The sequence below is a fragment of the Episyrphus balteatus genome, chromosome 2, assembly GCF_945859705.1.
Source record: "Episyrphus balteatus chromosome 2, idEpiBalt1.1, whole genome shotgun sequence".
Classification (NCBI taxonomy): Eukaryota; Metazoa; Arthropoda; class Insecta; order Diptera; family Syrphidae; genus Episyrphus; species Episyrphus balteatus.
The window spans coordinates 58,902,709-58,920,251 of record NC_079135.1 but is presented as its reverse complement, the minus strand read 5'-3'; the positions used below and the strand labels follow the sequence as shown (position 1 = coordinate 58,920,251).

At 32.5% G+C, this 17,543-nt stretch overlaps 2 protein-coding genes and 1 long non-coding RNA gene across 3 annotated transcripts; 2 read left to right on the top strand and 1 right to left on the bottom strand.

Moving 5' to 3' along the window:
• The first annotated feature begins 1,069 nt into the window (after positions 1–1,069).
• Positions 1,070–2,266, top strand: LOC129908835 (uncharacterized). The gene is made up of 3 exons (XR_008771340.1): positions 1,070–1,372; positions 1,429–1,568; positions 1,632–2,266. It is a non-coding gene; the product is annotated as an uncharacterized LOC129908835 (long non-coding RNA).
• A 6,977-nt stretch (positions 2,267–9,243) lies between these two features.
• Positions 9,244–11,469, top strand: LOC129908825 (uncharacterized). The gene is made up of 4 exons (XM_055985633.1): positions 9,244–9,546; positions 9,612–9,800; positions 10,642–10,839; positions 10,893–11,469. Exons 1-4 carry the CDS (start codon positions 9,526–9,528, stop codon positions 11,241–11,243), a joined length of 759 nt encoding a protein of 252 aa, XP_055841608.1. The 5' UTR covers positions 9,244–9,525; the 3' UTR covers positions 11,244–11,469.
• Positions 11,470–11,927: 458 nt separating this feature from the next.
• Positions 11,928–16,213, bottom strand: LOC129909454 (putative nuclease HARBI1). Its single transcript, XM_055986535.1, has 4 exons — positions 15,804–16,213; positions 15,619–15,754; positions 12,360–12,510; positions 11,928–12,295 (listed from the first exon to the last, which is right to left on the bottom strand). Exons 1-4 carry the CDS (start codon positions 16,211–16,213, stop codon positions 11,928–11,930), a joined length of 1,065 nt encoding a protein of 354 aa, XP_055842510.1.
• Positions 16,214–17,543: the final 1,330 nt, after the last annotated feature.

Sequence of the window (17,543 nt, the reverse complement as noted above, 5' to 3'; positions counted from 1 at the left end):
TCTTAAATAAAATAAAGGAGATACACCCCTGCAAACCAAACCACAGTAGTTCCTTCAAGCAAACAGGTCCGACCTCGGTCCGAATCCGCTCCGCCTGAGGCGGAGCTGAGTCCGACTTCGGATCAGAAACTGGTCCGAAGGCGGCTCAAATTAGTATGGAAATTATAAATCACCGCGAAGTCGATTGCATATGTATTGGTGTGGTGAAAATCTCCATTCCGAGAAAACGGAGCCGAAGGCGGACCTGAGCCGGAGCAGCGAAAACCTACCAGAAAGAGGAATAAGAAAGGGATGACATCTCGCATTTGCGACCAAAAAAAGACCAAGATTTATTTTTTTTTTCACTGAAACTGTTTTATTTTTTATTTTATTTTGGCAAACGAAATTTTCACAATAAATACAATATAAAATACAATACATTTTTTTTCATTTTATTTCATTTGATGCTGCAACTGTTGTTGGTGTTTTTTTAGATACCCAATCGCATGTTTCACCTTCTAGATTTTTCTTCATCATTAGAGATTACATCTACAACACAAGAAGAAACAACATTTTAACCCAAACACTTTGAGCGATATATAATATATATATTGTTTATAATTTAATAAAATTGTTTATAATTAATAAACTAACATTATACAAACAACGACACGAGACGCGACGCGACCAAACACTTCAACAAAAAATAACAAAATGACGCTTTGGCTCTTGTTGGCCTTGTCTTTCTTTTCCTTTTCTCATTTTTCACCACGATTCTCGTTCGACTTTGTGTTCATACACAAAAAGTTGCAAGTGTGTGAGTGCAAGCCCGATTTTCGCGGTCTGAGGTCGGAGTTTCTTTGTTGAACTCAGTTTTCTTGCTTGAAGGGGTTTAGGGGAAATTACAACCACCAACAAAGTCTTTGCTTTGTAGATGTATGTGTTTCCTTATTTACCAAAACCTCTCCCCTCAAAATATTGTAGTTTTGTTTCTCCTGAAAAAAATAAACTCTTTGGTAAATGGGAGGAAAAGAGTGCGATGTATGCAATGCTCAAGGTTTTCTCTCTCTTGTGATGGCGGCTCGCCATTTTCCTGCATTTCTTGTGAAACCTTGATAGCCACAGCAACATTAGCTAAGCAAAAAAAAAAATTTCTGTGCTCCAAAATAAAACAATTTAATTTGAAAAAATAAATATCGTCTTAATCAGTGTTATTTGTGAAAATTATTTTCAATACACAATGTGTAGTAGCACAAATTCTTCGGCACGCCACAAAAATTCCACCACCATTTCTTTCCATCATCAAAATGCACAACCTCAGCCTTGTGCATTTAGAAAAATTAAAATAAAAAAAATGATACAAAACCACCACCAATGGATTTGGAAAATATAGGTATGCTTATTTTAAAATTAATAAATTATATAATTGTTGATTTTTCTGTCTTCTAGTGGAGATCAATTCCAGACATCAATGACTGAGTTTACAGTTCGAAATTTTCCTCCACGCCATCCAGAACGAGTGAAACGAATCTAATGTTTAGTAGAGACTACAATACTTGAGTGTGATCTACATTTCACAGACTTGTAGTGTAAGTTAAAGAGATTCCCTTCTGCTCTTTGTGAAGCTGATGGTACTATTTTTTTTTTCTCAGGTCTGCACCCTCCGACCACTTGTTGATGTGTTCGCTCTAATCCTAGACAAAAACAACATTCAACAATTCTATGTCGAGTATAAAAATGACGTCAGAGACTCTTTGCTCGCCACAGTATTGGATGCAGTCCGTTCGAGTGGCAATCAAGATGTGCAAGTTCGTATTACAAATACATTGCTAGGAAAGCATTTTGTTCCCCTTAACAGTTGTGTGCATGAAGCGACTCTCCTTCGTTTAGTGATAAAGAATTTCCAAAATTCCTGACGTAGATGTAAGATTTAAGAGAAATTCAACGCCAACATTCCTCATAGAAGTCTGAAGTAAAGTGTCACACAAGACGTTCATGTTTTGATATATAATTCGACTGAATAAATCTAAATCTCTAACCAAAGTTTTAACTTCAGAGTTTATTTGTAATTTCATGTGTAGTTTCAAAAGGTTTAGATTTACTAGGAACAAACTACTTCTCTTACGTACAAATTTCACCACTTAATTACGTACTTCTAGATTCAAGGAGCCATATGGAGTTTCAGTAGTTTTTCTGTAGCTAAAAAAGTACTGGAAAATGTACATCAGAAGCACTTCCAGATGTGCTTCGCTGATGTAGTTTTGAAGTACACTTGTCTGTACTTTTAATGGAGGGGAAATTTGTTTTATCTTGCATGCAAGAAAGAGATAGATGCTTCACGTATTCTTATATACAGAAAGTATATAACTGAGTTTTTTCCCGAGCTCTTATCTTTTTTCAGTGGAAAAGAAGTACTTCTTTTACGTACATATTTCGCCGGTTTTTTCTGTAGTTCTACGTTTGCTGGGCTTTCAATGCAGATCTGGCAATGCAGACGCATGGTATAAAAAGACTAGGTATATGATCATTAGAGCCGCCATCTTACAAAATGGTGTAGTAAGGTTTTGACGTTTAATATTTGGCAAAGTCAAAAGCAACAACAATTTCCAAGACAAATTTGTTTACAACAACAATTTCAATGGGCAGCTGTCAAAACCTTAAGTAGCCATTTTTAAGTTTTGACAGTTCTCGATACTGAGTTTTTTCTAATGATCATACCTTCTCTTTTTATACCATGATGCAGACGTATGTAATTCCAGCATTAAGCATAGAGGAATGACTTTATATTAATCGTCTGCTGATTCTGTTGCTGGTAATGAAACTGCTGTTTTGGCTGTGGTTGATGGAATTGGTTTTGTTGAGCAGAATATAATATGTTTATTCTGCTTTGTGTTCAGCAGACATACCCAAAGGAGATGGGAAACTTCTGACGTCATACTGGTTTGCCAACAAGCTGCGTCGTACACTTTTGGCTAAGGATGCGTGAAAAATCGGACGCTTTCAGCTAAGTATACGTGAAAAGTCGTAAACTTTTGGCTAAGTATGCGTGAAAACACTGTGATTACACTGTGTGTGTTTTTCACATTTAGGCCCTGTGTGAATTGCGTTAAATAGTTATCACCGTGTAAAATTTTTGACACTATTGAGGTGTATACAGTGTTGCCAATAGTGCAGATTTATCTGCATTTTGCAGATTTTTAACCTATTCCCAGACTTTTGAGAACCATAAATCTGCAGTGCAGATTTAATCTGCAGCTGAAACTTACCGTTTTAAAGACGCAAAAGGATTAAAAACTCCAGTAAAATGTCAATTAAATTAAGGCCAAAAACAACAATTTCGCCTATTATTTGAGTTAAGTTTTCAAATCAGGTGGAGTTTTTTTATAACGTTCTATATTTCTTGAATTCTTGATTTTATTTTCTTAAATGCAAATTATAAGAAAACTCAGAGCATCTTTGCTTTTATATTGGAAAAAGTCCAAGAATACAATAAAGCAACACTTCTAGGAGAATTTCAGTTTCAATTTCAGCGCGGAAAATCACTTTCGAAATTAATTTTTTATTTGAAATCAGTTCGCAAATTTTTTTCAAATCGAGTCTCGCAAATTTTAAGAAATCTGCATTGCAGATTTTTTTTCGTCGTTTTTGCAGATTTTTCGAAATGATTTCATGGCAACACTGGGTGTATACAACATTTGCAGCAATATTTTATTGGGCTCTGGGCTAAGAATAAGAAGTATATGAATGGGTGTTTGAAAAACCAGTGCGGCATTTTTTTCATTTTTACAAAGTAGTGTTAGTTACACAAACACAAATGCATTGAACCAGGGACGCAGTGCAGGAAGATGGTTGTTCGCAAGGCGCAACGTTTTATTTACATGAAAATTTATATTTTTATGAAACATGTTATTTATGGTTTTTTTTTTTTTAATAAAAAATATAAAATATTGGCATCTAAGGCTTAAAAGTGTAAAAGTACTTACGAGAAAATTTTCAAACATATTTCTGGGTGAAAAACTTAAAAAAAGCTTAATTTTTTGATCTAAAAAACAATTTATATACTCTTTTTTACATTAAGGCTCGGCCACACTGGAGGGTATGCGATATAGCGGTAACGATATTTGTACTAAAAAAATTCCACACCTGAACGTTGATGTGTCAGTTTGGAATTTTTTTCATACAAGTACCCTCACCGCTACCCGTACCGCTACCGCATACCCTCCAGTGTGGCCAAGCCTTTAAACTTGCGCTAGCGAGAAAAAAAATAACAAATGGAAAGAATAATTTCACATAAGAGCCCCCACCGGTTGCAGCGCCTTACCATCACCAAACAAAAATAAATACACCCCTGTCTGTGAGATTTTCAATTTGACAGCTGTGGATTGAAAAAATCCAAGAAAAAAGGACACTTTTATTTTAACAAATTTTATTATTTTTATGACTTAATTTACCAGAAACCAATTCTAAATTATTCTACGATAATCTATTTATATGAATAAATTCACTTAACATACATTTATGTTGCAAATAAAGTGTATTCACATGTGAAAGGAAAGGGTCTCTGAATGGTTATAAAAATATCTTTTGCACAATTTTACACAGCAATACATTATTGTTTTTATTGTTTTGTTTGTTTTTTATTAAGTAAGACTTATTTTCTCACTATTTAATTCTATAAAAGTTTTTACAATTGTGTTAAAGAATGATTTTAAAGGGTACTTGAATTTGAATTACACTTTGGTTTTAATTCTATCACCAGAATGGCTCGAATGACAGAGTTGGATTTATTTTTGACAGTTTTTTTCCACGCTATCCTACACTTTAAAAGTGATATACACCCATTCCTGTACTTCTTATTCTAATGCTCTGGGACCTGGTTAAATTTGAGTTAAATTTTTTTTGCAGATGTTTTTGTTTTTTTTTTTATTAAAAAGGACTTTCATGGCAGAAAAGAGGCAAAGAAAAATATTAAACAATAAACCATACAGCTGAAATTTGTTTGTTCACCTCAATAGTATCAAAAATTTTACACGGTGTTAACTATTTAACGCAATTCACACACGGCCTTATCCACGAATACAAAAGAAATTAAAGCTGAAACACAATCACGCTTTAGGGCGTCGCTTCGTTGCGTTACGTTGAGAAATACTCAAAGCGCGCTTCTGTCACTTTGACTTTGAACAGCTGATTGCAACATAAAATCTGCTGTCAAATAAAAAAAAACACAGTCACTCACAAAATTATTGGGCCAAGTCTTTATCTTGATTTAATTGTGGAAAAATGAAAAAGGATATTAATGTGTTTAAAAAATGCATAGAAATTTGTTTATTCTTTAATCCTATAGTTATAAAAACAAAACCAATCAAAATATATTGTTTTTAACAATAAAACTCACTCTAAAACATCATTAAATTTTTTTTGTTTTTATACCTAAATTGTTTTGATTTAAAATATCTCGATGTCGTTTTGTGCAAAATCTATATAGAGAAATTAAAAAACACACATAGTTTTGCAATAATTTATTTTTTTTTATTCACATTTGGCGCAATAATAATGTGGGTGACTGTAACTATGTCTGTTAAATGTCAGAAAGCGAGAAAAAGTTCAGTCTGGTTGAACTTTTGCTCGCTTTCTTACGCCCTTCAAGCAAGAAAACTGAGTTCAACAAAGAAACTCCGACCTCAGACCGCGAAAATCGGGCTTGCACTCACACACTTGCAACTTTTTGTGTATGAACACAAAGTCGAACGAGAATCGTGGTGAAAAATGAGAAAAGGAAAAGAAAGACAAGGCCAACAGGAGCCAAAGCGTCATTTTGTTATTTTTTTGTTGAAGTGTTTGGTCACGTCGTGTCTCGTGTCGTTGTTTGTATAATGTTAGTTTATTAATTATAAACAATTTTATTAAATTATAAACAATATGGAAAACAAAAAAGGTATGTTTTATATATCGCTCAAAGTGTTTGGGTTAAAATGTTGTTTCTTCTTGTGTTGTAGATGTAATCTCTAATGATGAAGAAAAATCTAGAAGGTGAAACATGCGATTGGGTATCTAAAAAAACACCAACAACAGCAGCAGCATCAAATGAAAAAAATGTATTGTATTTTATATTGTATTTATTGTGAAAATCTCGTTTGCCAAAATAAAATAAAAAATAAAACAGTTTCAGTGAAAAAAAAAAAATAAATCTTCTTCTTTTTTTGGTCGCAAATGCGAAATGTCATCCCTTTCTTATTCCTCTTTCTGGTAGGTTTTCGCTGCTCCGGCTCAGGTCCGCCTTCGGCTCCGTTTTCTCGGAATGGCGATTTTCACCACACCAATACATATGCAATCGACTTCGCGGTGATTATAATTTCCATACTAATTTGAGCCGCCTTCGGACCAGTTTCTGATCCGAAGTCGGACTCAGCTCCGCCTCAGGCGGAGCGGATTCGGACCGAGGTCGGACCTGTTTGCTTGAAGGGCGTTTCCTTACGTTTGTCAAAAAAAGCGTACGTAAGAAAAGCGTCATTGTGTGAGGATACACAGATTTCCTATAGTTGAACTTTTCGCAGTTGTCAAAATCAACGGCAAAGCGTGATTGTGTTTCAGCTTTTACAACAACACAAAATAAACAAATGGGTTTTAGGGGGTTAAACCTTAGAGGATATAATATATATATATATATATATAATAATATAATATATATATATTATATCCTCTAAGGGTCAAACCATAAACAAAAAATACCAAGACTGGAAACTCGGCAGTCAACTGACGTTTGCCTACAAGCTGCGAGGAGTGGTGAATGTCGTGAACCTATCGTTGTGTTCGTGTCCGATGAGTGGTGAATGTCGTGAATCTATAAATGTGTGCGTGTTAACGTCATTTACCAACGTGGTAGCTTTCACATATATTCACAGACAACACTGTACACAACAGGGTTTTGGGGGGAAAGACGTACGAAAGTTTCCAGTCTTGGTATTTTTTGTTTATGGTTCAAACGTACGAAAGTGATACCCATCTCCTTTGGGTATCACTGGTGTTCAGCCTTTCTTACCTTTGGGTGCTTTCACAAATGCATGGTTGTGCAAGTCTGAAGAATGCAAATGACAAATGTCAGGTATTATCAGGCAAATATTTGCAGTGCAAATGTGCGAATATAAAATTTCACATGCATTCTAAATGAATGCTAAAAAAAGCGACAAATATCATGTGTGTACTATGTATATGATAACTTTAGTTTTTTTTTAAAATTGTTTCTAGAAATGTGCTAAAAGTCTTCAAGAAACCTTGTGGAATCCATATCGTACTTGGTACTTTGAGAAAGATAGTAGGTGTGTTTTTTTGTTTATCTATATAGATTTTGTGCAAAAAAACGACATCGAGATTTTTGAAATCAAAACAATTTACGTGTTAAAAACAACAAAAACTTTATCTGTATAGATTTTTGAAAAATCCAGATAATTATCCAGATTTTACTTTCTCTCGATAAAAGCAGTAGTGCCAAGGTAGTTTAATTGTTGTGTTCATACAGAAATATCTGAAAATATTAACAAAAAAAAAAAAGCGGAGAAAACGAGGTTTGAAAAAAACTCTCATAGAAAAAAATAATCAAAAATTTGTTTGACATGGTTGCATTGAAATGTTAATATCTCGAGATACACGCAATGCACTTTTCAGATAAAAGTCTTAAATGGATCCTGATAAGATTGTTGAACAGATATGTATTTAAAATTACCAAAGTTTTTTCGAAAAATTAGAAATAAAAATAAAAAAGTTTTCACATTTGATTTTTAAAAAATCGAAAAAAAATTCAATATGGCTACCTTCAAACGCTTATAACACAAGAACGACGCAACTAATGTTAATGGTCATGGTCTTAAAATGTAGCTAAGAATATACAGATAATTTTTGGTTTTTTGTGAAAAAAACAATTTTTTTGAATCCAACATGGATGCCATGGCCATATGAAAATTTTTGTTTGCATCCAACATGGATGTGATGGCCTTCCCACTTCGGAGTTAAAATAAAAAACAAACAAAAGCAACATTTTTGACAGACAGCTGCCAAAGTATATGTACAGTGGTGCCAAATGTTTGCATGGATTTCAAAAATCCCGATGTCGTTTTTTTGCACAAAATCTATATAGATAACAAAAAAACACACCTAGTGTCTCAACACAAAAAACATGATTTTTCAGGAGAATTAAAATAAGAACATACATATAAAATAATTCTGATCTCTAGTGACTTAATTCTAAATCCACAATTTTTGAGTTTTCTTAATGCGCGATATTTAAGAAGATAAATCGAAATCAAATTTTAAAAATTTTGAATGATGACGTAAATCAAAAATAGTGTTCATATATCCAAAGCAAAATACATGCGCAAATAGTTTCTCTTACATTAAGGCCCAACTACTATAGTCGGAAGAGTGCGTACGTTGACGTACGAATATTCCCAAATACATGCAAATCAGATGTCACAGCCAAAATAGGGGATTGCCCGGTTTTGTTCAGTTTTGTTTTCGGAAGTAAACTCACTTTCCTTTCTCAATTTACGTCCGCAAATTTGACATTTCTTAAAAAAGAAAAAAACTTTTAATGAAAGTTAAGTGAATTCATTTTTGTGTTTCACAAAACATTTATAAGTTTTATTGTTTTATCAAATAAACTGAATTAAAATATTGAATCCTAAGCGGGCTTTAGGTCTTAATTGAATCTAGATTATAGATTATTTATCGACGTTTCGAACGTTCTTCTTCAGGACTATAATAGTTGGATAAAAATTTTTTTTTTTTTAAATCTAATATACTTACAATATACAAAATCTGTTTAAATTTTAAGAGGTTTCTTAAAATTTATTTTGTTGGCTTTGGATGCTTTTTTATTTTTCAATATTTCAAAACTCAAAAATTCAAAGTCTTGAAAAAGACGTTTTAAACTTTCGAAAATTTCAAAACATAAGAAATTTTATTTTATTATTTGATAAGAAATTCAAAATTTCTTATCAAAGTTGCCTACAGAATAAAGGTGATCAAAAATGTTTAACCCAAAATGTTTCTTGTAACAAATTGACTATAAATATTGCTAAGCCCTTCACAATCTGATCTTCTATTAACAGTATTGTTGGTATCTTAAATACGTAGCATTTCTAGTAACCTTCTCTTATTATAGTGGGTTTCAGAATGTAAAATATCTACATAGTTGAAGTCTGGTCTATGTCCTTCATTTATACAATGCAAAGCTAAAACTGTTTTCTGTGAATATCCATTATTTATATCTGTGCCTACGTTCTGTAACTCTCGCATCGAGAAATTTCTCGCATGAAACAGGCAAATCGAAACAAAAATAATGTGAATCGGCACAAAAACTGTTTTCTCACATTCGCTTGTGTCTGTATCTTGAATTTTCTCGACTTGAAACGTTTCGGAATAAAATTGACTGGAAGCCTGGAAAAATGTGAATAAAACTGTGTCTGTAAAAAAATTATCGAGATAATTCCTCGATTTTTCTGTCAAAATTACTCACAAGCAAAAATAATGTGAGAAAGGAATCAATGAAAGATGTCTGAAAAAAAAGAGCCGGTAAATATTTTTAAATTTTATTTTTTAAAAACAAAACTGAATTTTTCATCAATTAATTATTATAGAAAAACCAAAGAATTTCCAAAAATCAAAAAGAAAAGCTGGTGGAATATATGTCCACGCATTTAGAATTTGCAAGGGGGCAATTCGGAACAACCAACGCTAATGTTAAGAGCCAGGGAGATTGGCTGGCTTTAACTACAAAATTAAACTCCTTGGGCGGTAGTAACAAAACTACCGATCAGTGGAAAAAGGTATGTAAATTGTTTATTTACACTTTTAGTAATCAAAATAACTTTTGAAAATGTTGTATATTTTTCCATGCCACCTGGCGAATTCCTTTTTTGCATATCCCGATAGTATGCTTTTCATCTTAGTTCATGTTAATTTTTACATGCAGTACTAAAATAAAAGCGGTTCGCACTATTTAATAGTGAACATTTTACAAATTTCACTTGGATTTGCAAGAGGGAAAGACCTTTTCTTTGAAGTATTTATTTCTTATATAGAAATTCATTTTTAAGTTTTAAAATGTATTACAAAAATTAAAAATGATTTGTTTGATTTTCAAGTCAAATTATAACGGTAACTACAGGTTTTTACTACCATTTTTCTTTACAAAAATAATGGTTCTAAACAAATTATATTTATTTATTGCTTACTATTAGGTGTTTTTTTTACTACGTCTGTGCTAAATGGGACAGCAAAATGCAGTCATAGTTGTTGTTGCATTTAGCCCCGTCTGCGTTTTTTGTCCAGTTTAACCAAGGCGTAGTGTCATTTTCTTTTTGCAGTCATTAGTTGTGTTTTTTGGCAAAGATATACGCAGTAGGATTCCCCAAATATCAATATTAAAAAAAGTTATATGCATGTACCAAGATAAAGGAACAAATAAACAAAAATACTTCGTAAAAATTCAATTCGCAGCTATACTATCTTCTATTCTTATCGGTAGTTGGGTCTTGTTATTGTAATACATATAAACTTGAACTGTGGATACGGATAGCAATGCCAAAAAACACAGGTATTGATGAAATGCCTTTATCTTAAGACTTTAAATATTATATAGCTTTTTAGCATACATGTTTTTTTTAGTGTTGGATAGATCTTAAATCTGCGGTTAAAAAAAAAATTAACCTGAAAAGAAGCTTTTTGAATAAAACAGGTGGAGGGAGCATCAAAGATGTTCCAAATGACTTAAACGGTTTTGAGGAGCAAATTTTGGGTGTGATGGGAACCCATGCAGTGCATGGTGATTCAACGGCTGTAGAATCAGGCGTGGCTCCACTTGCTGTAAGTTTTTAAAAACTTTAATTTAATAAAAAGTAAATATTTTTTTTTTACAGGAACCTATGTTCTCCGTCGATTTATTAGAAGATGACTTCTTACAAGATATAACACTCGATGAGAGTAACTTGGAGCCACCACCAAAAGTATCTAAAGTTGAGCCAAGTATCAAAACTTCTGATCCATCAAGTTCCTTAAAACCGAAGTCCACCGAAGCACCACCATCAGCTCGATTCAAGACTGGAATTGAAACAGCAAAGGAGATGCATGGTGCATTGGTAAAAGACATCAAACAAATACATACAAAAATCGACAACATGGAAAAAAAAATTGAAATCATTGAAAAGCAAAACAATGATTTGTTACAAAAAGTTGATTTATTAATTAATTTGTTCCGAACAGATGTTTAAATTAAAGATGTAAGACCAATATATATTTTTCATTCAATTTTTTTCGCGAAGTTTCGAGAATGGTCACCCTCTTCACCAAGTCCCTTAAATAAAAATATTATATAATGAATACAACTATCTTTAAACCCATAACAAATAATTTATTTATACTTACAATTGAACAATATTTGTTGAAAGACAACAAATTTTTGATTTATACAAAAATAACAAAATATTTAATAGGAAAATTAACTCAAATATATAGTATGTACTATATACTATATATTTGAGTTAATTTTCTTATTAAATATTTTGTTATTTTTGTATAAATCAAAAAATGTTTGTCTCTCAACAAATATTGTTCAATACTAAGTATTAATTAATTATTTTTTATGGGTTTTAAGATAGTTGTATTCATTATATAATATTTATATTTATAGGACTTGATGAAGAGGATGACCTTTCTCCAAACACCGCCCAAAAAATTTAAAAGATTTTACGTTCCTATTTACTTTAGTATAAATAGTATTTATTTTATCATATGATTTAATTACTTACTTTATTTATTCTTTTCTCTTAATACAACATGCATTAAAAATGTATGTAAACATTTTTCGTTTTCCTTAATATAATTTTAAATTTCACAACAACATTAATTATTCATTTATATGGTTATATGTTTTTTTATTAAACGATATATGTAAACTAAGAAATACTTCTTTTAATTCTGTTACGTATATTTACAGCCTCTCTTAGGAAAACGTTTGGCTCCTCAGGATCTCTTATGTCTTCGTCTATGTTGATAGGAATATCAAAAATAGAGTCATCGCTTATTCCGTGACCTTTTCTAAAATTATGCAAAACACAAACAGCATTTATAATCGTTCCTGCATCCTGCGGCGAGCTGAATAACGTGCGCTGAAGGCACCGAAACACTGACTTTATATTGCCATTCAGACGCTCGATGCAATTTCGGGCCTTTGAATGTATTTTGTTGTAGTTAATTTCATCTCGGCTAGTTGCTGAGCGATATGGTGTCATTATCCATGGACGCAAAGGGTAACCAGAATCACCTTCAATTAAGATGTTGAAAATACACAAGATTAAGAATTAAGAAGTCTTTTACAACTAACTTACCCAACAACCATGAATCGTGGTTGCGGCCGTTACTTTCATAACGTTGTTCCAGCAATGCATTTATCCTCGACGCTTCCCAAATGTAGGCGTCATGTGAAGCCCCACCAAACCACGCAAATCCCCCCAGAATTTTCAATTGGTAGTCGCATATCTATATTAGAAAAGAACAGTTTAAAGTTAAAATTATTTTTATTCAAGTATTTTTATTCTGCTTAAAGGTATACTACTTTTTGAATAGAATTACTTATACATTGGGCAATTTCAAACACCTATCGAATAGGCTATCTGGGATACCCGTATCCGGAATATCTTTTTTAACGAAGAGCTATCCAGATAACTTGGCCAAGCAACTTTTTAAAAAATTTGTAAATATTGAGAAGAGAAAACTGTTTGTTTTGAACAAATTACATTTTTTTATTGTTGAATATTGTACTTGCACAATCGCTTGACTTTATTTCTCTTTGGACGTGCCCATTCACTCCTACGCCACCAGAGGTGCGTTCTTTTTCGAACAATAGTAAACTATCGTTGTTATGTCGAAAAATATTGTTGAAGTGTCATTGTTAGAAATTGTTGCGTTTTTTACAATTCATTTAGGAACGATTTATTGTTAGATATTGTTAAACTTTCAAACCATCAAAAAAAATTATTTTGAGAAAACTTTTATTTCCATAATTATAACAAAAAATCATGTTTTTTTTAGTCAAAATAAATTCTCTCGCATCATAGAATTACAAAACTCTCTTTTTATTTACATTGTTTCCGCTTTTTTCCAAAAGAAAAAAGTCTTTGAGTTGGTTTTGTAAACAAAAAATCCACTTTGACACATCAACACATCATGAGGGTTCAGTTAACGATAGTTTACAATAGTTAAGTATTGTTAGAAAAAGAACGCACCTCAGAGTTCTGATCATCATATCTATGGAGTGGAACTGATATAAACACCTCGTACTAAATTACCACATTTGTGCTACTCTTCAACCAGACAATTACTTAAAATTACTCCACCCGGAAGGTTTCCACTCGGTACAAATAAATGTTTTGCATCAAGTACATGACCATCAACTTGAAGAGTAACCACGTCTTCTTTCGAGAAACCACATAAACCTTTCTCTTGAAACAATAGGTACCATCGAAGACGGCATACAATCAACAGAAGCACTGTGAAATCTCACCCCATCCGTACATAGCAAAAAGAAAGGAATTATTTTCATATCTGCGCAAACTCTGCAAGTAGTTCACCCTTTCAAGTTTCAACTCCTTAATTGAGAGAAGTTTTCTCATTGCTCATGGCAATGGAATTCATTACACAATGGATATGATCTTTTCGGTAAGTTTGTTTGCCTGCAAATAATCAGGTATTGTTATAGTATATTTTATTTTTTTTCACGTGCGTTGTCTTTCGAAGATGATTTGTGGCTGATACGACATACACATGGTGTATGTACCTACACTCCTTGGTTTAATCGCTTACTCTTTAACGCCCTTAGAACTTTTATAGGTATTCCATTCAGGGAAAAAAGTATTATTAGGATTAGCAAGGAGTTGATCTCGCATTATCCCTTTTCCATTGGGGTGGTAGTTTACTCATGAGTAGATCTAGTACTACATACAATCAACACATGATCTGCTCGAGGAAATAGATGGATGTGTAGTTGTTGTACTGAATTTCTACTCATGAGTAAACTACCACCTCCAATCAGCGTTACCGTTGAAAATTTTTGAAAGGTCGCTTAAAAAGTCGCTTTCAGAAAAAAAAGGTCGCTAATCTGAAAAATTGAAAAAAGTCGCTTTTTTGTCGAAAAAGTCGCTATTTGACAAAAAAAAAAGTCGCTAAACCGTTTTCATATGTTTTTACATAGAAAAATAAACACAAGTTGTCTTGAAACAAATTTTTTACTAACAACAAAAATAATAACAAAATTATAAACTAAAAAAACAGTCTTCATTTTAGGAACTTAAATTTAGTTGAAAGCTACGCTTGGCCCGTAACATTTGAAGTTTGAAACATTTAATTTGAACAAAAATAAAATATTAAATGAAAAAAGGCCTTCAAGCTTTCCAACACATTTTTTCCCTTTCAAATTCCATTGAAAACTCCCTCTTTTTGTTCGGCTATACGCGTAATATCTTCGACCAATGACCGTTATTTTTAATTGTTTTAAATAAAAGTAGAAAATCGCACAAAAACCGAATGTTTTTCGACAAGAAAAACAAAGAAAATTTGTTATTTTTCTATTTATAATTGTTTCAAATGACATTTTATAAATTAAAACAAAAACAAACTTCCTGTTTACTGCTATTGAAATATTAAAATTAAAGGCCGACCTGACAGATTGGTGCCCATTTTTGACAAGCAAATTTTAACAACGTTCGGAAGATATTATCTTATTATGTGTTTGTGTACTGTGGTGGTGGGTATGGAAATGGATGAGTTTATGGGTAGGCGTTTTTCTTTTATAACTCAAAAAAAAGCTCTGAACAGAGCCAGAACATTCTGAACACGCTCTGAATAGCCTCTGAACAAAGCTTGTTCTGAGCGCTCAGAATTATATTTGAAACACACCTGAACATTTGTCTATTTACTTGTAATTTACTTTTACAGAAACAAGAAATAAAATTTAAAAATAAAAAAACTAGACCGATTATTATATTATTAGTTTTGAAATTTTTTTTCAATTTCACTCGCTAAATGCTTGTGTTCAGCATTCAACTCGGTCTGCTCAGTTATTTTATTCTGAGTCCATCGATGGTGCTCTGAACAAGCTCAGAATACGTTCAGAACAAAAAAAGAAACACAAATTTGGAGCTCTAAATGTTCAGAATTAAAAAAGAAATAAATTTTTAGAAAGAAAAAAAAAAGTCGCTATTATGAAATTAGTGAAAAGGTCGCTTTAAATAAAAAGTCGTCGCTTGGTCGCTAAGGCTTCAAAAAGGTCGCTAATAGCGACTAAAGTCGCTTAACGGTAACGCTGCCTCCAATAGAACTGGGCTAATGTGGGATTAACTCCTTGCTAATCCTAATAACACTTTTTTTTCCTGAATGGAGTATAAAAGATTCCATAAAATGTTCTAAAGGCTTTCAAGAGTTATCGATTTAACAACGCACGTGAAAAAAAAAAATAAAATATACAATAAATATACAAGTTTCAAGATAATATAAAATAATTCTATTTAAAAAGTAGGGTATGTAGTTAAACCTTTAAGCAAAGGCGTTGGAAAATGTATTTGATTTTTTAATTACATTAATAAAACTTACCAACTGCACGTTTTTTGAATGATAACTTTTCCGGTTGAGGTAAGCACTTTCAATTTCGGCATCCGGCCTTTTGATTCGGATGTGGGTGCAATCCACCGCACCGATGACTCCTGGAAATCCAGTTTCTTCAAAAAACCTAAAACAAAATCTGCTAAGTATGGTTTTTATTCATATGCAATATTTACCTTAGTTTTATGGCTTCGTATTCTTCTTCAGTTGGAAACTGGATCCACTTTGGCATCAATTTATTTTGTAGAACGGTGGACACCTCTTTTACTGACCGTGATACCATCGTTCGGCTAAGAGCAGCTGTAAAATCTTGCCCTACATCTCTTTGAAACGAGCCCGTTGCAAAGAAATGGAGGGCGGTGCAAATCTTTAAAGGGATAGGCACAAAAGTTTTTCTCTGCCCTTTTGCCATATGAGGGCTCATTTCTTCGATTAGTTTAAAGGCACACTCCCGAGTAAATCGATAAACCGCACGAAATTGCTCATCCGGCATTTCGAACGGATCTTGAGCATCACGAAGACGCCGGCGCTCGATTCGCATAGCGTTTCGTCGATTGTACTCATCGTATACTACCATATGATACATTTTTTTATCACTGTTTTATAAATTTATTTAATTGTTAATTTATTTACACAACCAAATGTTTTAAAAATTAATATTTTTTAAATTTTAACAGAAATTTTTTGACATTTGGTTTCCACTATTGAACTGGAATATGAAATCTCCAGGGTATCTCGAGATACAGATACAGTCTATTTTTCCAGATAGAGAAACGGTTGGAATTTTTGTTTCACAATTTTTCGATGCGAGAAGTTCTCGACTAAGTTACAGAACGTGGGTACTGATCTATGACCAGCTATTCGGTTCTTTAGCTTTTGCATTGAAGTTCCTACATAAACTGAACAACAACTGTTTGTTCCATCTCCTAAACATTTTATTTTATATACAATATTTGATTTGTCAGTTTTTACCATTTTTCCTTTTAAGTTTGAAAATAATGAAGTTCTTAAAATATTTACTGGTTTAAAAGCTGTTCTTACATTTTCCTTATTCCTTATAGGAGCATTTAAAATTCTATCTGAATGATTTGGAATATTTAGAACACTTTTATAGGAAAATTGTGGTACATTAGTTACTAAATTGGTCTGAACCGATGGATTAAAGTATTGATTCAATAATGTTCGTATTATATTGATAGGGAAAGAATTTGTCAGTAGTGTGTTCATAATTATTTCTATGTTTTTTTGACGAAAGATAATATTACTGACATCCAATACTCTATTAACAAAATTTTTGACCGTATTGATAATAACATTTTTAGGCTGCTTCGAATTAAAATTTATAAGACGACCTGAAGATGTTGGTTTTAATTTTGCACCAATGGAATCGGAAAGTTAGTAAACAATGAGACAACATCAAAGGAAACAAGAATATTGTAAACAGAGTACAAAGTTGTAGAATTCACAACAAGTGCATTCAAAGCTGCGACAATTTTCTGTACACAGAGAAAAATATGACCACCTAAAAACTAACAGGTTGCCATACCTATTGTTTTAGTGCCCATATGTTTTAAAAGGAAATCTTATTAAAATCAACGATTAATAAGGTTTTTCTATAGGGATTTCTTATTGCTTTTATAGAGAAAATCTTCTTAAAATTTCAGTGAAAAGTTAGTTTTTTTCAACTTGGCACTAGAACAAAAATCGTGAACAATTATTTTATACCCGGTTGGTTCAGGTGGTAGGGTGTGCGACTAATGATCTGAAGACTTCGGTTCGATCCCCGGCCTAGTCGCCGTTTTTTTTTTTTCAAAACCCGATTGTTTTTGGTTTCCTTCCTGGATGAAAACCATAGAGATATTTTATTATTAGAAAGAACAAAAAGTAGGTACTGTAACGATGAATTACTGAACTAC